Source organism: Drosophila miranda (genome assembly GCF_003369915.1).
Source record: "Drosophila miranda strain MSH22 chromosome Y unlocalized genomic scaffold, D.miranda_PacBio2.1 Contig_Y2_pilon, whole genome shotgun sequence".
NCBI classification, from domain to species: Eukaryota; Metazoa; Arthropoda; class Insecta; order Diptera; family Drosophilidae; genus Drosophila; species Drosophila miranda.
In genome coordinates, this window is record NW_022881614.1 from 32,029,764 (window position 1) to 32,047,737 (window position 17,974).

The following is a 17,974-nucleotide window of genomic DNA, read 5'->3' on the forward strand; positions in this document are numbered from 1 at the left end:
AGGGCATTAATTTGTCATTATTACCGATCATGCTTCGTTAAAATGGCTTATGAGTCAATCGGATTTGAGCTCTAGACTCGCCAGATGGTCGTTAAAATTACAAGGTTTTGACTTCCAAATTCATCACCGAAAAGGAGTCAACAACAAAGTGCCAGACGCCCTGTCCCGAGCCTATACTGAAGACCTGTCCGAGCTCCAAATGGATAGTCTGCTAGATCTCAGTTCACCACAGTTTCACTCAGTTGAGTATGAGGATCTAAAAACCAAAAAACCCGCCAACCAGACGAAAATGCCTGATGTCAAAGTAATTGGTGGTTTCATTTATCGCCGTGCTGAACATGCAGTAGGAGAAAAAGTATCCGATGACCTCTGCTGGAAGTTATGGGTACCATCCGCCCTAACGTCCGTTGTGCTGAGGCAAGCACACGAACATCCTCTCTCCTCACACGGTGGTATCCACAAAACGCTGGAGCGAATACGGCGATACTACTATTGGCCGAATTTGGTCACCGATGTGAAGGCATATGTTAATCTGTGCGAGGTATGCAAATGTTCAAAACATCCAAGTTATTGTTTACGACCTCCCTTGGGAGAAACTCAGGGAACTAACAGATTCTTTCAGAAACTGTATGTAGATTTCTTGGGACCGTATCCGCGTAGTAAGTCAGGGAACATAGGAATCTTTATAGTCCTGGATCATTTCGACAAATTCCCATTTCTCAAACCCGTAAAGAAGTTTACAGCGGATTCGATCATCCGATTTATCGAGGAAGAGTTGTTTCACTGCTTCGGCGTACCCGAGACGGTAGTATCGGATAATGGAGTCCGGTTTAAATCACAGGTATTCCAGAGCTTGCTGCAAAACTACGGTGTCAAACATATGTTTACAGCCGTGCATGCACCCCAAGCAAATGCGTCAGAACGTGTGAATCGTTCGGTCATTGCCGCGATAAAGGCCTATATAAAACCAGACCAATCCAATTGGGATGAAAAGTTGAGCCATATTGCCTGTGCACTACGTTCTAGCACACATACCGCCATTAATTCGACCCCATACAGAATAGCGTTTGGTCAACATATGGTTACCAATGGCTCTAGCTATCAGCTATTAAGACAGTTAGAAATGCTGGAGGATCGAACAGTACAGTTTTCGCGAGACGATTCGTTCAATATCATTCGGCAAAAAGCTATGCATTCAGCTCAACAGCAGCATAGTCGCAACGAAAAAGTATATAATTTGCGTAGTCGAGACGTCTCGCTTGTCGTTGGTCAGGAAGTGTATAAAAGAAACTTCCAGCAAAGTAACTTTAGCAGTGGCTTTAATGCCAAGCTGGAACCTACTTTCGTGAAAGCCCGGGTGAGAAAAAGACTTGGTAATAGTTACTACGAACTCGAGGACCTACAAGGACGAATCCTAGGGAAATTCCATGCTAAAGATATAAAACAATGAGGTTTCAGGCGTGGATCACTCTTTTCAGTGTATCACTGCCAAGTGTGATCTTGGTAGGTGGGTTTTGTAGTGGCGCCTGTCCAACCAAAAATATCGGATAACCGTCCCACGGTTTCCCCTTCCCTTAGACATGCACCTTGCACCTTTTGGGCAGTTACGCGCAAGAAAAAAATGACATAAGTTAACAGCGGCTACTGTCAAGGTGTGGTGAGAAAAGGGGAATGAGAGAACCAAGGGCTCAAGCGGAAGTAGAGTGGCTTGGGCATGTTCTTTCCAATTTTACTCGCGGTCCCAGACGGACGTCTGAGGAAAATACTCAAGTAGTGCAGTGAGAGGAAAAATTCTAACCTCGACCGTAATTACCGCGTGTCCATCGTGTGTATCCGTCCCTTGTTTTTGCATTTAAACTGAAAACCATTCGAATATATTTCTATTTGTGTAACGTAATTACCATTATTCCTGAATATACTCTTTATAATTAGTTGACTCTAGTCTAATAAGATCTCTCCTCATGATATTTTTATATATATATAATTAATCTTAATTGCAGCTTATTTGAACATATTATCCTTATTACTTTAGTAGCCTTTATACATATATATCTACCCTCTTAGCGGCCATGAGAGCTTGGAGGAAAGTTTAATGAATAAACTGTTTGTAATGAATTCCCGTTAATTGTTGCCGTTATTAAGGATCATGTGGCGCCGAGATGACGTAACCTAGCAGAAGTAGAGCGTTTATTTTAGGGATCGTTACCCATTACTCAGCCTATTTGGACCGGTGCGATCAAGGAAGGGTGGGCATACCGAGTTGCAATGACACCGCAAGCTACTCCCGCTCGAATTAGTTCCGCTGACTCATCTCCCTACACTGTCATTTCTCTGTAAATTTCTTCCGTCTGAACCTTGAACCGCACGCGAAACTTATTTTTATTGTCTTTGCTCCTAATGCTCGAGCCCGTGACGCGATCTCTCCCTACCCCACCCCCACTCTACCCGACTAACCATGAGACCGGCAGCAACGCGTGCATGGATCTCGATCACCGTTTCAGATCCTAGCCTCCTGCTTCGTTATCTGTTACAACACATACGACAAAGTCTTCCTACACAGAATCAAAGCAATTGACTCAAATATAAATGATCTATGATTTTAGTTTTCTCAAATGTGCAATATTGTGGATGCAACAGATTTTCGTTCTTTGTGTGGGCGGAAGGGGGTGGGGCGAAATTTTGAGATACACGTTTTATAGTAAGAGCTAACAGGAGTGCGGATACCAAATTTGGTTACTCTAGCCTTAATAGTCTCTGAGATTTTTGAATATCCCCAGATTTTCAGTATGGCTCTCCTCCGGCAGACGCCGCTAATATTAAACGACACGACAAAGAGTGCGTGCGAGAGAGACAGAAAATCAGTCTGAGCGTGACGTCGGGCGCTGCGTAGCCAGTGCAAATTGATTTGTTCCTTTTGGATATAAAAATTATCCGATCTGATCCAGATTCAGCAGTCTGATAGATATGGTCATTATCTATGATTCTGCGTTTTTGGTTTTCTCAAATGTGCAATATTGTGGATGCAACAGATTTTCGTCCTTTGTGGGGGCGGAAGGGGGTGGGGCGAAATTCTGAGATATACGTTTTATAGTGAGATCTAACAGAAGTGCGGATACCAAATTTGGTTACTCTAGCCTTAATAGTCTCTGAGATTTGTGGATGCCCCAGATTTTCGTCCTTTGCGGGGGCGGAAGGGGGTTTGGCGAAATTTGGACACGAAACGGTCAAGGTCCGATATCACAGGAGTGTGGATACCAAATTTGGTTGCTCTGGCTCTTATAGGTTCTGAGATCCTTGAACTCATATTTTGCAATTGGCAAAGCCGACCATGAAACCTGTGTGTTAGAGAGAGACAGAGCGAGAAAGAATGAAATTGTTTTCTTGATTCAGGCTATAATAATTATACGATCTGGTTGAGATTTTACACTCTAGAACATATAGTCATCATTCTGCGTTTTTGGCTTTATCGTATCTTTAAAAATGTGTATGCCACAGATTTTCATCCTTTGTGGGGGCGGAAGTGGGCGGGGCGAAGTTTTGAAATATTTTTGTAGCAGTGACATATCACAGAAGTCTGGATACAAAACATCGTTGCTCTAGCTCTTATAGTCTTTGAGCACTAGGCGCTGAAGGGGACGGACAGGCGGACGGACGGACAGACGGACAGACGGACGGACAGACATGGCTCAATCGACTCGGCTATTGATGCTGATCAAGAATATATATACTCTATGGGGTCGGAAACGATTCCTTCTAGACGTTACACACATCCACTTTTACCACAAATCTAATATACCCCAATACTCATTTTGAGTATCGGGTATAAAAAAAAACTATTTTGGTTAAGCCTTGCTTTAGTCAAAATACAATAAAAGCAAGGACTAAAAACTAGCCAATCTTGAAGAAAATTTATTCATCAACGGCCTTAAATTATGTGGGCAAAACTAAGGGTTTTAGTTAGCCAGAATTATTCAACGGAATCTCTAAATTGAGCAATATGAACAACTATCATTTTTTGTTTTGACCCATTTCGCTAAAACCTTTTTTTGTTTGACCATTTTCGCAAAAGCTTTTTTAACGCAAAATGCAATAAAAGCAAGTATTAAGAATAAGCCAGTTAAGTAGAAAATTGATTCATTAATCAGATTAAATTTTGTGGGCATGGCTAAATGTTCTATATAGCTGAGAATATTCCCCGGAAAATCAAAAACGAGGAATATGTAAAATAGAACTTGAATTCCTCAGTATAATCACGGTATATTTTTAAAATAAGACGGTATATTTTGGTATATTTCTGAGGGTCGGACGGTATATTTTATCGATAAATCATTAGAAAAAAACAAAAATTGTTGTCATTGTGTTTTTGGTTGGAAAGTTTAGTTTCGTCGGAAATATTGTAATAATTAAAATATATAAAGTTAAAAAACACACTGAGTCTAATTTAGAATTACTCGATATCTGGTGACAGGTAAATATATTGACCAATTGGTTATTTTGGGGTCCAACGCAATCCGTATGAGAAATGTGAAAATGGCGAACAAGTGAAAAAGTGCTCCAAGGGGAAATCACGACGTCACAGAAAGAAAACGAAAAACGAGCAGGGCCCGAGTCTTTCTACTAAAATTTACAGTTATCTTTAGGTTCTATAAGACTTGTTGGTTTCCATGCTCTTTTTTGGCTGCTTTCTTCATTTAATGCTAAAATTGGTTATGTGCATTGGTTTGCTTTGTGTGCCAGTGTGTGTGTGAGGTGGTTGCGCGCGTACATTCATGTGTATATGTATGTATGTGCGAGTGCTTTTTAACCAGGAAGTTTACTGATTTTTAAGACGAGAGAACGGCCCCCGATTGCAATAGGTAGAGGCGTGCTCGCCGCCCACTTGTTTATCCGACAGTAGATACTCTACCGCACTGTGATTCAAGGTTGGCTGTGTATGCTTTTCAGGGAAGGGAATGATTTTCTTTGTATCGTATTACACCTTGAGCATAATGTATGCGCGGGCAACACATGCACAAACGCACGCACGCACAAATACACTTGAACGTCCGTAAGTCTCTCTTTTGGCTACTTTTTTTGTGGCTTTACGAATGTGACATTGGATCAAAACGGTCGGCCTTCGGTTTGATTTATTTACGTGGCTTGCATGATGGAGCCAGGTCTACTACATTTTCGTTTTATATCCTTTCAGATCATATTCTTGAATCTCTAAATTTTGATCACCCTATTAGTCAAAATTCCGACCAAAGCACCTAGGACGAGAGCCGCCAAACGACGCCATCAGGATAACAATCCCTCGCCCCCGCTGTTGTCGTTGTCGTCGTCCGCGTCCTCTACAACAACAGCTGCCAGAAAAAATCCGCCACAGCCGCAAGAGCAACAGGCCCAGCGGCAGTCTCCACAGAAAGAGGGTAAAGCGCACTTGCCCCCTGCCACCACAGCAATGAGTCGTTCAGGCGCACAGACCACACAAAAGCCAGTCAATCTGGACGACATTTGGAGTGAGTTGGATGAAGGCATACGCCAGGTCTACGAGCAAGAGAAGTCCCTGACCCGCACCCAGTACATGCGCTTCTACACACACGTCTATGACTACTGCACCAGTGTGAACGCAGCTCCAAGCGGCCGCAGCAATGGAAAGACTGGCGGAGCCCAACTGGTGGGCAAAAAGCTATACGATCGCCTGGAGCAGTTCCTCAAGACCTATCTTACCGAGCTGCTGACCAAGTTCAGAGCAATTAGCGGCGAAGAGGTGCTCCTGTCGCGGTATACCAAGCAGTGGAACGCGTATCAGTTCTCCAGTATTGTATTGGATGGCATCTGCAACTACTTGAACCGCAACTGGGTGAAGCGAGAGTGCGAGGAGGGCCAGAAGGGTATCTACAAGATCTACCGCCTGGCTCTGGTCGCCTGGAAGGGGCACCTGTTCCAGGTACTGAACGAGCCCGTCACCAAGGCCGTCCTCAAGTCCATTGAAGAGGAGCGCCAGGGCAAGCTGATCAACCGATCGCTGGTGCGCGATGTGACCGAATCCTATGTGGAATTAAGCTTTAATGAGGATGACTCCGACGCGAACCAACAGAAGCTCTCCGTCTACAAGGACAACTTTGAGAGCAAATTCATAGCCGACACAGCCGCTTTCTATGAGAAAGAGTCCGATGCGTTCCTATCAAACAACACGGTGACTGAATATCTCAAGCACGTTGAGAATCGGCTGGAGGAGGAGAAACAACGCGTCCGTGGCCTGAACTCAAAGAACGGCCTTTCGTACCTGCACGAGACCACAGCAGAGACTCTTAAGTCAACATGCGAGCAGGTATGCGAGTGCCGTCAGTCAATTCTATTTGATTGAATTTGCTAAGTAATTTCCCCTTGTCGTACTGTTCTCTCAGGTTCTCATCGAGAAGCATCTCAAAATATTCCACACCGAGTTCCAGAATCTGTTGAACGCAGATCGAAATGATGACCTTAAGCGCATGTACTCTTTGGTTGCACTTTCACCGAAAAACCTGGCAGATCTGAAGACCATCCTCGAGCAGCACATACTGCATCAGGGCACCGAAGCCATTGTCAAGTGCTGCACCACTGATGCGTTAAACGATCCCAAGACATATGTCCAAACCATACTCGATGTACATAAAAAATATAATGCCCTCGTGCTGACGGCATTCAACAATGACAACGGATTTGTGGCCGCATTGGACAAGGCATGCGGAAAGTTCATCAATTCGAACGTGGTTACGGCTGCGAACACGGCCAGCAAATCGCCCGAGCTGCTTGCCAAGTACTGCGATATTTTGCTAAAGAAATCCTCCAAGAATCCCGAGGACAAGGAGCTCGAAGACAACCTGAACCAGGTGATGGTCGTATTTAAGTACATAGAGGATAAGGACGTCTTCCAGAAATACTACTCTAAGATGCTCGCAAAGCGTTTGGTGAACCACACATCAGCATCCGACGATGCCGAGGCCATGATGATCTCTAAGCTGAAGCAGACCTGTGGCTATGAGTATACGGTCAAGCTTCAGCGCATGTTCCAGGACATTGGCGTTTCCAAGGACCTCAACTCCAACTTCAAGGAGCACCTGCTGACGAACAATGTCGTATCCGAAATTGATTTCGGCATCGAGGTCATCTCCTCCGGCTCGTGCCCCTTCCAGCTGAGCAACAACTTCCTGTTGCCGTCAGAGCTTGAGCTATCCGTACGTCAATTCAACGAATTCTATGCCGCCCGTCACTCCGGCCGCAAGCTGAACTGGCTGTATCAAATGTGCAAGGGAGAGCTGATCATGAACGTGAATCGCAACAACACGTCGACAGTGTACACCCTGCAAGCTAGTACCTTCCAGATGTCGGTGCTCTTACAGTTCAACGACCAGCTCAGCTTCACAGTCCAACAGCTGCTGGAAAACACCCAGACACAGTTGGAAAGCTTGATTCAGGTAAACGGATAACTACATGATTCTGTCGAATGTATTCTGTAATCCACTAAATTCATTTTATGCTTGCACATTTAGGTTTTGCAAATATTGCTCAAGGCAAAGGTTCTGACGTCCACCGACAATGAGAACTCATTGACGCCCGAGTCAACTGTAGAGCTGTTCCTGGACTACAAAAACAAGAAGCGCCGCATTAACATAAACCAGCCTCTGAAGACTGAGCTTAAAGTGGAGCAGGAGACTGTACATAAACACATTGAGGAGGACCGTAAGCTGTTGATACAGGCCGCCATTGTGCGCATTATGAAGATGCGCAAACGCCTCAATCACACCAATCTAATCTCCGAGGTGCTCAATCAGCTGTCGACGCGCTTTAAGCCCAAGGTGCCCGTTATTAAAAAGTGCATCGACATTCTGATTGAGAAGGAGTATTTGGAGCGCATGGAGGGACACAAAGACACATATAGTTATCTTGCCTAAGGTTATTTTAAATTTAAAACTGTACGCTGTTTCATCAACGTCAACCATACAAAAAATATCATTATTGCTGTAGTACCCGCTCCGATCCCTCCCACCCTTCTGAACACCCAAATAAACTGCCGCCTCAATAATCAAACTACTAGCGAGATGAAAAATACTCCATCGACCGATTTGGATTTGCGGTTAGGGTCTGATCAGCTTCTGCTCGTTTTTTAAGGGCTTCCTGGAGGTGTTTTCTTTTTTAAATCAAATCTGGAGTGTCGGCTCCAGAGTCCTGCAGCTGCAGCTTCTCATCCAGATTCATTCCGCTCGCTATTGCGTACACGGTGAAAGCAAACTTGGCCACCTGCAAAAGAACCAGAGTTGAGGTATGTTTCTTCCACGCCATGGACTCACATTGATGTTGGTGGCCAGATTGATTGTGAATATGTTCATGGCCGTGAACGTTATGGGCTGCTGCAGCTTCTGCAGAAACTGAAGGGCCGTGCTTTGGTAGCGCTTGTCCTGCATCCACCAAGCCGAGTGGAACAGGGCATCAGCCAGGTCATGGCAGTCGTCCACGATGGCGTTGCAGTAGAAGCAGAGCGGAAAGGTCTGCAACAGCACAGCCATCACGTAGGTAACGATGCCAAAGCGGGTCGATTGATCAGCGAATAGCACCATGTTTATCATGACAATGCCCAGAATGGAGCCGCAGATGATGAACTGGGCAAATATTGTGCCCGAGATGATGGGTCTAATGGTGTCGCAGAAGCTTGGGGAAGACATATCACAACGATCCTTCTCCAAAAACCCAAAGGCGACTTACTTTAGCATCGTCCTGTGAGCCTTGATGCACTCGACCAGCGATTTAAAGATGTTATCTGCGGTCCTTCAGCATTAGAATGTGAGTTCGCAAAGCCGCCACATAGATCACGGGGTACGATTCCGTGGCTGTGGCCACGAATATTGCGTATCCCACGGTGAAGTAATCTAGAAAACTCTGTATGTACAACTGACGTCTGTCGAGACGCCAGTCAATGAACGGATAATAGGTGTTGTAACGAACCTAAAAGGTTTCGATACAATCCGTCCCCCGACCTATAATGAGCGCATCGCACCGCACCCCACAACCAGCGCCCCCTCCGCAACTAACGATCAACACGCGCCAACTCTAGAACGATGACCAAAGACATCAGGTCACACGAGCTTTCCCCCACTCCAAGCCAAGCCATCGGCCGAGTGCGGTTTTCCGGGTTCATCGACGGAGGAAAGTCGGCGCCACCAAAATCTGCAACGATCACCAAGAACGGCAAAGTGCGCCCCGACGCGGAAGCGCATTTGTCAACCCGCCGACCCAGCAATACGGGCCTATAAAAAGACGGCGACGAGTTCGTCGAACTACTGGAAGAGCGGCCCTCTCGTACGGGGTAGACATGAACTACGTGCCGCGAGCTATGGCAGAGCTCCTCACCGACCGAGCCAACCGTTGGTTCCGCACCAGCCGACTCCAGAGCGCCTCTTAGGCCGATTTCCGCCAGGAATTCCTAGCCTTTTTCCTGCCTCCCCGGTACTTCGAGCAATTGGAAGACCAGATCAGGGACCGCAAACAAGCGGTGGGCGAACCGTTCAAGGACTTCGTCGTCGAGCTCCGGTTGCTCATGCACCACGCCGGGTACGACGAAGCCAAGGAACTTAGCCGGATCTATGACAACACCCTCCCGGCGTACCAGCTGTACGTGCGAAGGCACGAACTGAGAAGTCTGACGCAATTAACAAGATTGGCCACAGAGTTCGAGAGTATCCAGGAACGAAACGTACCAGCGACCCTCATCCCCCCTCGACAACCACCCAGGTACACGCGGCCAACGGCACAACAAAACGAAAGCGGGACGAATCGGGCCCAATTCCGAAAGCCTCACTGGAACACCTCGGAACCCGCAAGGAAGCCGCACCAGGTCGGCGCTCCAGCACAGGAAACGGCACATAGAATGATCACCGACCTCGCCCGCAAGCTCGGCCGCGACAACGACCTGCGAGCCGCAGGCGTCCCGATACGCCTAGCAGACGGCTCGGCCCGCGAGATAACTCAAATCTTGCTAGCGCGCGTCAAACTAGACGAACAAGAGATACAGATGCCACTCTTGGTACTACCCAATATGGTAGAGCAAGCCATCATAGGGATGGATTTCCTGTGCGCCATTGAAACCACAATACAATGTGGCGCCACACGTCTCCATCTCAAAGGCTCCCAACGCCCCATCCCAAACACGCTGATTATCACCGCCAGCCAAGTACACGCCCCGGGACCCACGAACTCGAGACCTCCGCCGCCAATGAATTCCCCGCCACGACACGAGACAAGAGCACAAGGAACAAGGAACACAGAACCCACGGCCACGACGAAGCACACTAGCCCCAGGCCCACTCCGAGAAAACCAAAACTAAGCAAAGCCACGAAGAAAGCGAGCCGGTCTCCCGAGGGCACCGACGCGGTTCCACCAACGAAGGGAAAAGAACCCAGGACGCCCCTCCAGAAGACAACCCGGCCACAGCAACGGCAGCCGCCACGCAGCAGCCAGGCGCTCGAGGTACCACCTCCGACCGCCACCCTGGCCCTCGAACTCGTCGACAGCGCCCTCGACGCGAAAACGACCCCTACGACACCGACCGACCCGCTACTCCCGCGTCCTCTCAGGCAGGAACCGGGAAAGGCGATCACTGCCACGCGAGGCACCCATCGGAACCCCGACGCACCTGGAGCCGACGCACCATCGATCGTCCCCGACATCATGGAACCCCTCCCGGGCAACACCTCGTACGGCGCCGGCATGCGGCCCAGCACCACGCCTGGAGCCATGTCGGTGAACCTCACCGCCCAAACTAGCCGTCGGTCAAACGCTACGATCGCCATCGAGACCCGCACGTTCGTACATCACGCTGAGTACAACGTCGCGCAAGCACCCCCCAGGACACACACGAGCCCCCTACTCATGATCGAGGCACCCGCCATCGTCGCAAGCATAAGCGAATACACTCGCGAAGTCGAACCACCAAGCGCATTCGACACAACAATCCTCCCCGAGAACCCCGACCACACTTGCGACCTTTTATTCGACGACCCACCCGAGGACGATTCGGAACGAATCGCCGACCCATGGCCTCCCGACATCGCTCCGAAAATACGGAAATTCCTAGACGAGGAACTGCCAACACTCGCAGGCCTCCGAGGGACGACGGATCTGACGGAACACACCATCGTCATGAGGGACAACCGACCCATAAAACAACGGTACTACCCGAAAAATCCAGCCATGCGGCGGATCATCGATGAACAGGTCGACCAACTGATAGCCGAGGACCTAATCGAACCATCCCGGAGCCCCCACAGCGCGCCAATCGTCCTGGTCCGCAAAAAGGACGGGAGATGGCGCATGTGTGTAGATTATCGACAGCTAAACGAGCGTTCCGAAATGCCCACTTCATCACGACCCTCGACCTGAAAAACGGATATTGGCAGATACCAATGGCCCGCGACAGCCGGGAAGCCACGGCATTCACGATACCCGGCCGAGGATTATACCAATGGAAAGTAATGCCTTTCGGTTTACACTCCGCGTTTCAACGGACCCTCGACGCCGTTATCGGCGCAGACATGGAACCATTCGCGTTCGCATATCTCGACGACATCGTCATCGTCGGGAAAAGCTTCCAGGAACACCTGAACAACGTAAAAGAAGTTTTCGCACGACTGCGAAAGGCAAACCTACGGGTCAACACGGACAAGTGTGCCTTCTTCCAGCGCCGCATAAAATACCTGGGCCACGTGATCAGCGAAGAAGGTATCCACACGGACCCCGACAAAATCGCAGCCGTAAAGGATCTGAGGCCGCCGACCAACCTGAAGGAGCTACGACAATGCGTAGGCATGGCCGGGTGGTACCGCAGATTCGTCCCAAACTTTGCCACCGTAGTCCAACCAATGTCACTGCTGCTGAAGAAAGGGAAAGCATGGACATGGGGTCAAGAACAACAAGACGCCTTCAACGAGCTGAAAACACTGCTCACCACCGCACCGGTACTCGCCTGCCCAGACTTTAACGTCAAATTTTCCCTGCAGACGGACGCAAGCAACCTTGGAGTAGGCGCGGTCCTCACCCAAGAGATCGAAGGGAAAGAGCGGGTCATCGCATACGTCAGTCGACGCCTCAACAAGGCAGAAGAGAACTACTCGGCCACCGACAAGGAATGCCTCGCCGTCATCTGGGCGATCCGAAAACTGCGATGCTATCTCGAAGGCTACCGATTCGACGTCATAACCGATCATCTCGCACTAAAGTGGCTGAATACCCTCGAGAGCCCTTACGGTAGAGTAGCAAGATGGGCGCTCGAACTACAGCAATACCAATACGACGTGCACTATCGGGCCGGCAACCAGAACGTAGTCGCAGACGCACTGTCAAGACAACCACTGGATACCCTCTCCCGCATTGAGGAAGACGACACACCATGCACCTGGCTTAAACAAAGGATCCAACAAGTCCAAGACGAACCCCAGAAGTACCCGGACTACACGTACGAAAATGGGCAGCTATACCGCTACCTAGGACACGGAGCCGACGACGACGACCACAAACCGTGGAAACTATGCGTGCCGGACGAGAGTACTCCGCGAATGTCACGACGAACCAACGGCAGGACACCTTGGCGTCCGAAAAACAATCCTGATGACAACACAACGATACTACTGGCCAGGACTACACAGAGACGTGCGACGGTACGTGCAGGGCTGTGTAAGCTGTCAGAAGTTCAAAGCCACGCAGCGCAAGGCCGTGGGCAGGATGCTTACACGTAAAGCCGAAGAACCCTTCGCCACCCTGTGTGCCGACTTCGTCGGACCATTACCACGGTCCAAGCACGGGAACACCATCTTACTGGTATTCTTCGACACTTTCTCCAAGTGGGTCGAACTGGTACCCCTCAAGAAAGCGACAACGGCGAACCTCGAACGAGCCTTCAGAGAACGAATACTGAGCAGCTTCGGCGTGCCGAAACTATTCGTCTGCGACAACGGAACCCAGTTCACCAGCCGATCATTCAGAACATTCATGCGAAGCGCAGGCGTGGAGCTGCAACACAGCCCCATATTGCCCCCAGGAAAACCCGACGGAGAGAGCCAATCGGACTGTGAAAACGATGATCGCCCAGTTCGTCGACGACCACCAGAATACATGGGACGAGCTCCTACCGAGACGACCGGATTCAGCCCCGCCTTCCTCCTGCAAGGAAGAGAGCCCCGACTCCCCGGCGCCCTCTACGACGAAGTCACGCCCGACAGGGAGTACGCCTGAGACGGCCACCAGCAAAGCGACGAGGCTGAAAGAAGTATTCGCCATCGTCCGGAACAACATCCAGAGAGCCAGTCAAGAGCAAGCGAGACATTACAACCTCCGCCGGCGACTATGGCGCCCCCCCGTCGGATCACTGGTACTACTACGCCAACACCACCTCTCGAACGCCGCCGAGCGCTTTGCGGCAAAGCTAGCCCCGAAGTTCGACGGCCCCTACCGGGTCAAGAGTTTTCCATCACCAAACATCGCCAAATTACAACACTGCGAAAGCCGGAAACGCAAAACCGCAAATATCAACGACCTGAGAGAGTTCCACGATCACGAGTCCGAAGAACCCACTGACCCACTCGAGAATGCTGACATCCACGAAGAAAGCAACGAGACCTCAACCCGACGCCCCAACCACGGCGCCACTGAGTCAGCGAAACCCGGGACACCCGGCCAAAAGACAGCCCCGGCATAAAAACGAGGCCGATCGCATAATACCGCCGAGAATGCAAGCGCAGCGAACCTCGCGACCACCAATTAATCGAACAGCGCTGACGCCAGCGAAAGAAGTAACGTAACGCTCTCGACCACGCGCCCCACAAACCCACTGACGAAGCGAAGAGAACGAGGAAACCCCAACGCAGACCACAGAAGAAACCACAAGAGCCCGACCCGCGAGTCCTCGTGACTCTCGCCGGGGAAGAAAGGGGAGGGTGTAACGAACCTAAAAGGTTTCCATACAATCCGTCCCCCGACCTATAATGAGCGCATCGCACCGCACCCCACAACCAGCGCCCCCTCCGCAAGCAACCACCGATCAACACGCGCCAACTCCAGAACGATGACCAAAGACATCAGGTCACGCGAGCTTTCCCCCACTCCAAGCCAAGCCATCGGCCGAGTGCGGCCTTCCGGGTTCATCGACGGAGGAAAGTCGGCGCCGCCAAAATCTGCAACGATCACCAAGAACGGCAAAGTGCGCCCCGACGCGGAAGCGCATTTGTCAACCCGCCGACCCAGCAATACGGGCCTATAAAAAGACGGCGACGAGAACCAAAGAACGACTTACTCAGAAACCCGGCTCACAGTACGGTTGTGGTACCAGGACTTACGCAGAAACCCGGCTCACAGTACGGTCGTGGTACCAGGACTTACGCAGAAACCCGGCTCACAGCACGGTCGTGGTACCAGGACTTACGCAGAAACCCGGCTCACAGTACGGTCGTGGTACCAGAACTTACGCAGAGACTCGACCCGGAGTACAGACGCGGTACCCGGTCTTCTCGTGACATCGGCGACGAAGTAAAAATAAGTGCATTTAAACTACTAATACGTACAATAAAGTGTCAAATTATCGAAGTAAAAACACCCGATTGCGTAAGTTCACTGAGCTTACCTCAGCCTGAAATACGTCCATCACAACACATTTAACCACTATTTATTTTAAATTTTTTCTGTTTTACTTTTGATTGGTTAAATTTCACTTTCTCTTATTACAAGAGAATCATAGGATTCGTTTGAAACAGGTTTCTTCCAAGTGAGGATTACACAAAAAGAATAAGTGGATTTCAGGTAGAATACTGATGCTTTTGAATGAATTTATTGAATCATTTTCACATCATATTATACTTAGTTGGTAAATTTATGTAAATGTATTTATATTTAAAAACGCACAGATTATTTCATTTTAAAATAAATATATTTTTCGCTTTAATTCCATGTTATGCTTAAATAAAATATGCATATTGAAGTCAATTCTCAACCAAAACAGTTCAGTTCCTGGACATAAGTAACATCGATAAAATGATGATTTTGATTTTGAATAACTAAAGTTGTGGATTTTTAAGGTGTGTTTTTTCAGTTCATTGCGGGAACTAAAAGATGTTTTTAAATAACACAACTCGCAATGAAATGTCCTCATTTCGAAGTGCAAGTGAACTAACCTATCTCAGTAACTTACAGTTCTTATATAGGAAGTGATCAGCATATGAACAAAAATTCTATGCATTTTGTTCTGTTTTATAATTTTTTCATGTTGACTGTTATATAAGACCAAAAATTTAAATATAATATTTGAACCAATATACAGCAGTGTATCCATAATTCATCCCTTATTACTCAACCACCAATCAGACTTAAGACATCTGGCCATTACAGCTTTAAAACCATTTACTTATTATCACTCAACTACCAATCTGCTCAGATCACATTTGTATAAAATTGAATTAATTAGAGTATAAAAGATCATGCAATCTTTTAAATAATTTAGTATAAAATCGTTAGAAGGTTGAATAGTTTCTATTACTATAATGGTATGTAAGAATATTTAAATCTCTATATAGAAAATGATAAGCACTTAATCAAATATATACCTAGGCTTTCCTAGAATTACTTAACGAGACAAAGCCGGCGGTTGGATACACCAAGGTTGCAGACCTATGCATAGGATTTGAGTACAAGATCAATGGATGTAAAATCAAAAAAACATCATTTGGAAAGAAAGTAGTCCTTTATTTAACTGATAAGGACAACGAACCGCTTTGGATATTTTTACCTAAAAGTTATGTGACCAAATTTTCAACAAAAACACCCTTTAAGATGTTGAAGGAGCATGGAATCTCACATCTTATATATAAAGGAAAAGAGATGAATAGATATAGCACTGCCCATTTCCAATTTATATGTAAAGAGTAAATAAAGAGTTCCCATTATATATATGTAAGAGAAGAAGAGACAACTATACATGTAAAGACAAAAATAAAGAAAAAGGTTAAGAATATACATAAATATGTAAAAAAGAGATGGCTAGATATAGTACTTATCATTTCCAATACATGGGTAAAGAAAAATATAAGGGAAACAGAGCAAAGACGTGGATATAAAGAGTCCTGCTCTTTGAAACATTATCAGTAATAGATTCAAGAAGTCAGCTGCAAGATGCATGCCAAACAAATAAAACTTTTTTTAATGCAATTCGAGGAGATGGTCTTCGAGGAGCACGTACAAATTCTTGAAAATTTGATGAGCATTTTGTAAGATCTGGAGGAAAAGGAGCTTCAGTACTCCAAGTTTGGCTTTCATTATAAGCTATGCCCCTGGAGTGATGACGATGCAACGGACGGACCTGACACATGCCTGTGTCATACCCTACCAAATAAGAAAGCAGAAGCTATAGACCTAATGTTAAAGTACTATAACTTAAATAAAAGAATGTATCCCAGCTCAAAAATTCAATAAACATCTTAAATGTCTCTGAAATAATATTGTGTTTTATTTTAAACGAATTTTCTTAAACATTTGTATTATTAACTTATCATTATAGTTAAAATCTTTTTTCTTGTTTTTTGTTTTTTTGCTGCTTTTAAATATTCCATATAGGATACAGTAATGACCGCATGTATTTGAAAAATAACCTTGCAGTGGTTGTTTATTAAATGTAAACTTTATGGAATTTTTCTTTAATATTTTTAAAAATTCTTTATTTTGAGGATATTGACCATATGAATCAAAAAATTCGGCTGAATATTTGTTTTCAAAGTAAAAAGCAACCCAATGAGTTCCTGAATGGCTTGAAGAATCTGTGTTTGCTATTATTAAAGCAGGATATTTCGAAATTACTTGAGGCAGCTGATCAGAGGGATAAACTCCTTTAAAAATTGTTATACCCGATACTCAAAATGAGTATTGGGGTATATTAGATTTGTGGTAAAAGTGGATGTGTGTAACGTCCAGAAGGAATCGTTTCCGACCCCATAAAGTATATATATTCTTGATCAGCATCAATAGCCGAGTCGATTGAGCCCTGTCTGTCTGCCCGTCCGTCCGTCTGTCCGTCTGTCCGGCCCCTTCAGCGCCTAGTGCTCAAAGACTATAAGAGCTAGAGCAACGATGTTTTGGATCCAGACTTCTGTGATATGTCACTGCTACAAAAATATTTCAAAACTTCGCCACGCCCACTTCCGCCCCCACAAAGGACGAAAATCTGTGGCATCCACAATATTGCACATTCGAGAAAACTAAAAACGCAGAATCATAGATAATGACCATATCTATCAGACTGCTGAATCTGGATCAGATCAGATCATTTTTATAGCCAATAGGAACAAATCAATTTGCAGTGGCTACGCAGCGCCCGACGTCACGCTCAGACTGATTTTCTGTCTCTCTCGCACGCACTCTTTGTCGTGTCGTTTAATATTAGCGGCGTCTGCCGGAGGAGAGCCATACTGACTTAGTATCGGGTATAACCGTAGAGTTGCGGTGTCCGCAGCAACTCACAACGTTCCCTCTCGTTTTTTTTGGATTTGTTTCTTAGGAACAGCAAAAAAAAGTTAATCAAAAATAAATTAAAACTTAAATAGAAAATAGTTTTGTTTGATAGTTGTGTTGTTGTGGTTGTTTCAAAAAGGTTAAATTCTAAATTATAGCGTACATTTAAGGAGGTACATTTAAATGCGGTGCTGGAGCAGCACGTGGACAACACCAATGTTGGCTATGCCAAGGTGATGGGCGAGGTGACCGAACTGAAGGAGGATAATGTGCGACTGGAGGCGTACGTGAAGGGTCTGCGCCAGAAGCTGGTTGCAGCCCTCAATGGTGTCCCATTGCCTCCGCTGGAACCGTCCGGTCCGAGCGTTGGCAACATTGACAGGTATATGCATCACTTGGCCGGCCTCACTGGCCAGCCGCACAATACTATGCTCCTCAAAGCAAGAGACGCTCTGCGCAAAGTAGACATCC

The 17,974-nt window shown here is 46.9% G+C and overlaps 1 protein-coding gene and 1 pseudogene across 1 annotated transcript; one reads left to right on the forward strand and one right to left on the reverse strand.

Annotated features, from left to right (window-relative positions):
* Positions 1–4,365: 4,365 nt before the first annotated feature.
* Positions 4,366–8,055, forward strand: LOC108160149 (cullin homolog 1). Its single transcript, XM_033397596.1, has 4 exons — positions 4,366–4,468; positions 5,189–6,313; positions 6,390–7,439; positions 7,515–8,055. Exons 2-4 carry the CDS (start codon positions 5,441–5,443, stop codon positions 7,914–7,916), a joined length of 2,325 nt encoding a protein of 774 aa, XP_033253487.1. The 5' UTR covers positions 4,366–4,468; positions 5,189–5,440; the 3' UTR covers positions 7,917–8,055.
* LOC117193942 lies at positions 8,055–17,879 on the reverse strand (annotated as a pseudogene).
* Positions 17,880–17,974: the final 95 nt, after the last annotated feature.